Source organism: Salvia hispanica, chromosome 2 (assembly GCF_029641045.1).
Source record: "Salvia hispanica isolate PSC_SH4W2 chromosome 2, Shi_PSC_v1, whole genome shotgun sequence".
Lineage (NCBI taxonomy): Eukaryota > Viridiplantae > Streptophyta > Magnoliopsida > Lamiales > Lamiaceae > Salvia > Salvia hispanica.
Genome location: NC_142693.1, coordinates 26,378,128 through 26,385,304, shown reverse-complemented (window position 1 = coordinate 26,385,304; position 7,177 = coordinate 26,378,128). Strand labels below are relative to the sequence as shown.

The window sequence follows — 7,177 nt, the reverse complement described above, 5'->3', positions numbered from 1 at the left end:
CATATAAATGAACTAAATATTCTATTTAATGATATAATAAACTCATATCAATCAATAAGCTAATGATCTGTTTTCATAAAAAGTTTAAACTAATTCAAATTCAAATTTTAAATGAAATAAGAAACTACGGGTCTGAAGTACTGAACTTAAAAAAAAATGAAGAACAAAACATATACCATTGAAGTAATAAACGACAAAACAGAACTACTGTTAGAGAAAAGAACAACAAGCATCAACATTGTTGTTTCCTCTTTTTCTTCTTCTTCAACTCTTGTATCTTGTCACAATTCCTTGAATCATGCTGACCAATCTCGCCACATTTGCCACATTTCCTTCCAGGCTTCGACAACTCTCTTATTTCTTTCTCAAGTCGTGAAAGACGTCGACCAGAACCCTTGGTGCTGACAACATCAGGTGGATGAACTTCTATTTCAGTAGGGACTTCTGAGCCATAAAAATTCTCAATCATCTGTCTCTTTGCACTTATAGACAATACATTTCCCTCACCAAGTACTTCTTTTTTCCCTTCAGCCATAATATGTCTAAATGCACGAATTTTATCACCATCTCCCTCTATAAGCCGTGCAATATCATAAAAATCTGCATGCATATCACTGTATTCCTGCTTCGTCTCATCCACAGCAATAAATGACTCAATATTATCATCAAAACCAAAATGCACAGGCTTGACAAATTTAGACTTCAACCAGCGTCCTCCATGCAACTCATCAGGGACTAACTTCAATTTTTCGTTTCTCAAGATCCAAAATATGTGACTGCAAACGAGCCCAAGCCTCTCAAACATCTTACAACCACATGCATATGAACCACAAGAAATTGAGTATGAAACTGTCCAGTTCTTTGAGAACTTATCATTCAACACATAAATCTCATTCTCACCAACAGTTGACACTGTCACCATGGTGACATTATCGACTGCTTCCTCAATCTCACTCTGAATTAGTTTGAAACCACTGTCACTATAAATTGTTGATGCATGCTTCTCAAGAGCCGAATTTGTTTTCAAAGTTGGAATTGTGTTAAAATCCAAGTATTCAAGCCTATTATTGTTGCTCCTTTGACCATCCAATGCATTGTTGTAATGCATAAGAAATTCAACAAGATTAGATCGAGACATGGAGTACCTCTTGAAGAATATATTCTGAGATTCAGATATAGATGTGGTCTTTATCAGTGAACTCATTGGAAAATCCCTAAAATATGCAGGAACCTGTAGTTCATCAAGTAATAAAAATACTTCATTTATTGGCTAATATACTTCAGCAGATAGAAAATGTGTTTCCAAAGGAGGATACATACCCAATATTTTCGTGAGTCAAACATAGAGGTAAACCATTCATTGTCCTTAAGCCCATATTTTTCCATTACATTATTCCAGGATTCTTCAAATTCTTCAGGCTCTATCAACTCAGACCAAACACAACTATTTAACTCCTTTTTCAAATCTTCATTACCAAGTTGACTCTTTGGTAACTTTTCCACAACTTTAAACATGATGTGCCACATGCACCATCGATGTCTTGTATCAACAAGGACTCTTTCCACATCAACCTTCATTCCCAAATCCTGATCAGTAATGATCAATTTTGGTGCAGAACCCATGCATTTGACAAAACGTTCAAACAACCATGAGAAAGAATCGGCATTTTCCTTAGATAATAAGCCTGCACCAAATGTTACAGGTCTTCCATGGTTGTCTTTTCCTGTGAACGGTGCAAATATCATGCAGTACCTGCATTAAATCAATTCATCAAAAAGATTCAGTAAATATTATGCAGTACATGAATTATAAGTTAGTTCATTCCGTTAATTAAATACTTCATCTTGTCCTAGTTTTACTACATTCAATTAAGAATTCTAAATAATTATACACTCACTTTATTCCAGTAGACTATTAATTCATTATTGACAGTTACTAGTACCTAAAGTAAATATTTCATGCATATGCAAGTTGATCACATCAATAATCATTTTACTATAAACAGCATTATAAGTTAGTTCATTTTGTTTGGTAAATACATCATCTTATCGGAGTTTTACTACATTCAACTAAGAATTTTAAATAATTATGCATTCACTTCATTCCAGTAGACTATTAATTCATTATTGACAGTTACTAGTACCTAAAGTAAATGTTTCATGCGCAAGTTGATCACATCAATAATCATTTTACTTTAAACAACATACTTCATACCTATTAGTTGAATAGGTTGTGTCAAACGATACTATATCACCGTAGAGATGGAAATTCTTCTTAGCAATGGGATCACACCAGAAAAGACGAGTGAGCCTATCTTTGGAGTTCACCTCAAAATCATAAGTGAATGCCGGACAATTCTCCTTCTTTCGGCTCATTTCATTAAGTATCATCTGTGCATCTGCCCCACGAGTAAATGCTCTCAAGTCGCGCCTATAGTTTCGAACTTCTACAACCGTACACCCAACATAATCCAGCCCACCAAGAACCTCATTCAGCAACTTAAAAGTCAACGTAGGACCTATGTTTGCACTTGCACAATCTAATATAAATTTCTGATGCATTAGATCAATGTTGCGATTCAGCCTCATGAATCGCCTATGGCGTCCCTCAACCATATCATGATTATGTTTTTCTTCAAACTGTTTGACAACATAACCAATTCCCTTAGAAAACTTAATCCCAATTTTAGACTTGCAAAAACACTTCCTAGAAGATCGTCTTCGTTTTGACTGCCCTTGCATTTTATTTTTCTTCTCACCTTCTCTACTACACACAACATATAACCATGTGACAAGATCCCCCTCCTTCTTTGATCCATGTTTACGAGTGTCAAACCCAACATACCGTGCATACTTATTATAGAACTCGGTAGCATCATCAAGTTTAGGAAAAATCTGTCCTACATAGGGCTTTAGTTGGGATGGACAGTCAGGTAGGTATGACACTGATATAAAACATGCAAACTACTGTCAGTGGAAAACTAAAACAAACAATTTATGCCTACGAATTTAGTTCATTATAACAACAGTTTAGTTCATTTAGCTGTTTTATTACTTCATTATAACAACAATTTAGTCGAATTAATGGCATACTTTAATGTGCAAACAACACATCAGTTAAAGATGTTACTTCATTATAATATTTTATTAATTCATTTTAACAGTGATTTACTTCATTATTAATATAGGAATTTAATATTGAATAAGAATAGAAGTTCAGTTTTAATGGATATTACTTCAGGATAACTTAATTTTACTTCATGAAGAGTTCAAATCGCATATACACTACAATAATATCAGAATTTAATATTCAATAAGAACAGAAGTTCAGTTTTACTTGTTATTACTTCAGGATAACAAAACTTTACTTCATTATGAGTACAAATCGTATATACACTACAATAATATCAAAATTTAATATTCAATAAGAATAGAAGTTCAGTTTTAATGGATATTACTTCAGGATAACCTAATTTTACTTCATGAAGAGTACAAATCGCATATACACTACAATAATATCAGAATTTAATATTCAATAAGAACAGAAAGTTCAGTTTTACTTGTTATTACTTCAGGATAACAAAACTTTACTTCATTATGAGTACAAATCGCATATACACTACAATAATATCAGAATTTAATATTCAATAAGAATAGAAGTTCAGTTTTAATGGATATTACTTCAGGATAACTTAATTTTACTTCATGAAGAGTACAAATGGCATATACACTACAATAATATCAGAATTTAATATTCAATAAGAACAGAAGTTCCGTTTTTAGCTCATATTTCCGACCATTTACTTCATTATTAATATGTCTACACTACAGACATGAAAAACATCGAAAATAACACATTGCTCGATTGAAAAAAGTTACGAACCTTCAACTGTGGTATTATCTAATTCTGGCTCTAAATCTGAATCAGAATCCGTGTCAAAAAGAGATCCTCCTAGATTAGTAAGATCATCCATAATCGATCCAGTTGAAGTAGATCCAGTTGAAGTAGATCCTAATCCGTCTTCAACCTCGGAATTTGTTGATGTAGATCCGAATCGGTCGATATTCTCCATGAGAGTCAGAATATTGCCAAATTGGAGCAAAACACGATGGTGAATCAAAGGCAGTTCGTAATTTAAAGTAGAACGCGATCGTTCGTGGAAGGCAGATTGAAGAAGATTGTAGAACGCGATCGACGAATTGAAGATCGTGGACCGCAGATCGTGAATTGAACGGGAATTGAAAGAGAATTGAAGGAGAATGATGAATTGCGATTGAACGAGAATTGAAGGAGAACGAGAATTGATTCGTCAACGATGTGAAGGAGAACGAGAATTGATTCGTCGACGATGTGAAGGAGAACGTGATCAGCAAGTTTTGCATATTTGGATAGTAATTTGTAATTTCCTAAAATACCCCTGAGCATGTTTTAATTGAATAAAATTAAAAATAAATTGTAAATTAATCTTAGCCACAAGATTAAGAAAATGGAAGGCCCTAATTTAGTCTCTAGTTCGGCCCTTAAGAATGGTTCGACATTGATCACAACTCTCTCTCTCTCTCTCTCTATATATATATATATATATATATATATACATAGGTCGAACGATAGAGGTGTGAAGATAATATCATATCAAGAATGAACGGAATTTCATTTCCGAGACAAAAGGCTCGTATATATACATATATATTGTTCGCATTTCGATAGTTTGCAATTTCGTTCTCGCAAGTTCGTTCGCCTCGCATTCGGTGTTTTTATGCCTCCAAGTTCGACATCGGCATACAAATTTTCCAATCACAACACGATTTTCAACTAAGTATAGCATGCTCAAGTTCAACTCATATCTTTGTTCACCGAACAATCACAAAATCACATATCATATAGAATTTCATTTATTCAATTCATAGCGATCTTGGTCGCAAATCACTTGCATAACAACATTCATCTTTTATTTTTGCATAATCGCAGTTGGCAATTTCAATTGCATGCATAATTGGCATTTCATATTCCAACACAAATTTCCAAATATCACAACAACTTCCATTCGCTTCAACCTCCAACATTTCATAATTCAAATCAATATTCAAAGATACGGGTTACCTCATTCTTCGTGGTTGAGCGGAGACGAGTCGTGGTGTTGAGTCTTCAACCATTATTTAACCATTTCCCACAAATTTCAGATTTTAAGACAACAAGACTCTTGGGTCCAGAGCGGAAAGAACTGAGGCTCTGATACCAACTGTAATAGCCCAACATTTCTAGGGTATAATAAATGCGGCGACTGTTAACTAGGCGAACGTAAGTGCAACAAGAACATAGACTAGGGTTTCAATTAAAGAGATTTGACCAAGAATTTAATGAAGCATCAAGGCAATAAGTCAACGACTAACTCACGAGAATCAAGACTTAATAGATTAGGCTCAAAAGTCAAAGGTTTAGCATAATTCCAACAAACGCAATAATTTCCCTCAATCCAAAACAAAGAATTAAGTTCACCATTACCAAAGATAACAAGTTCAAAAATATTCAGCGGAAGCATATCAAGAGAAAGCGGAGCCATGTATGAAGACACGACTACACTTATAGTTCCAACATCCATTTTATTCGATTCAATCTTCTCAACACCACCGACCGCCCATCGCCGCTCAACCTGCACATAGGGAAAACACATGCAGGGCTGAGTATTTTAAACATACTCAGTGGACTCATGCCAAAACATTTTATAGTTATGCCACCCTTACCATAGTGAACTCGAGTTTTGCATTTATTTAAAGATAAGCATCGAGTATCACAAAAATATATCATGGACTGGCCAGTCAAATAATACCTCCCATTTTCTCATCAATCATCATTATCATATGGTGCGACGAAGTGTGGCCACACTTTCGCCCACGAGATCGGCCGACTAGCAAGGACGGCTCCCGATCTCCAGTGTACACTAGCCTGATAGGGTTTGCGGCCCTACTCAGACCCGAATTCGTTTTTATAGCCACTGTAGCCTAATGGAGCGTACTCACAATCTAGGCATCAGGCACACATAATATCCAAAATAATTTATAGGCATGGCATAACATTCAATCCACCCTTATTTCTCCAACATCATAAATTTGCATATAGAAGAGTTTAGAATAAAGCCCACCTCGATTTCCTTCGAGTTCAACACAAAAAAATGCACTTCTTCTTGATATCCCACCGGGAACGCGAACTATCACCTTTAGTTCATATTTTCCAAATAAGTCTCAAATCATGGATTAAAATTATGCATGATCTCACGTTTCCCTTTTCCCTTCGATTATTTCCAAAATCAACAATCAAAATCAAAGTACGATTATCATATCATTTTTATTCCCACAACGATTCCAGATTTATCATCAACTCGTGTCACGTATGAGTGTTTCCCACACACAACACACGCACACACACAACCACACATACACGGTCACATAAACACATGCATACAAATTTCACCGATTAAAAATCCCCCTTCACTCGTTCTAAATGCATGTGGACTCAAGAACACCGATTAATCGGTAGAGGAAGAAAAGATTAATAATAGAAGTACCTTTTCTTGCAAAAACAAACGGTAGAAACAAGTAGAATCTTGATTCTTCAATAAATTCTTGAATTGCAGCTTCAATTCTTCTCCAAAAGATGAAGAATTAATGGAAAAAGTATAAGAAAAATTTGAGAGAGTGGGGAGAGAGAAGTGGACGAAAATTTGGAGGAGTGGGCGACGGTTTTTGATGCTAGGGTTTTGATTCTCCCTCTTATATTTATAGAGTGCAAGATATACTCCAATAATTAAATAAATCAAGATTTGGAGAGGATTTGGTGGAAGAAGTGGCGTTACAATGGTTGAGAGAAAAGGGGATTTCGAAATTTAGGCCTTTTAATTAGCCTATGATTTAATTTGAATATTTCACGGAGTAGAATAAAATATCATGGAGCAAGAAAATAATAAATATTACTCCCCAATTAAAGTCAAAAGTGGCGTGTAGTTTAGGGTTCTCAAAAGGGATTTAATATAAAATCCTAATTTAATTAGGATATGGTAAGATCTTCTTAGATTTGGCAAGATATGCTAGGATATTTGAGTTTAATTATGGAAGAGAATAAACAAGGGATCAAATAATATAATAAAAATAATCCCTTCTCCCATAATAAGGGAATTTCGAA

The 7,177-nt window shown here is 34.7% G+C and overlaps 1 protein-coding gene across 1 annotated transcript; it reads right to left on the bottom strand.

Annotated features, from left to right (window-relative positions):
- Positions 1–232: 232 nt before the first annotated feature.
- LOC148931952 (protein FAR1-RELATED SEQUENCE 5-like) lies at positions 233–4,073 on the bottom strand. Its single transcript, XM_089064964.1, has 4 exons — positions 3,884–4,073; positions 2,216–2,945; positions 1,321–1,753; positions 233–1,231 (listed from the first exon to the last, which is right to left on the bottom strand). Exons 1-4 carry the CDS (start codon positions 4,071–4,073, stop codon positions 233–235), a joined length of 2,352 nt encoding a protein of 783 aa, XP_088921090.1.
- Positions 4,074–7,177: the final 3,104 nt, after the last annotated feature.

Excerpts from the sequence above, each read along its gene's own strand:
- LOC148931952 (XM_089064964.1), bottom strand. The coding sequence starts at position 4,073 with ATGGAGAATATCGACCGATTCGGATCTACATCAACAAATTCCGAGGTT. Across the intron at positions 2,946-3,883 it reads AGATAATACCACAGTTGAAG|TGTCATACCTACCTGACTGT; the intron begins GTTCGTAACTTT and ends GTTTTATATCAG. Across the intron at positions 1,754-2,215 it reads ACAACCTATTCAACTAATAG|GTACTGCATGATATTTGCAC; the intron begins GTATGAAGTATG and ends GATTTAATGCAG.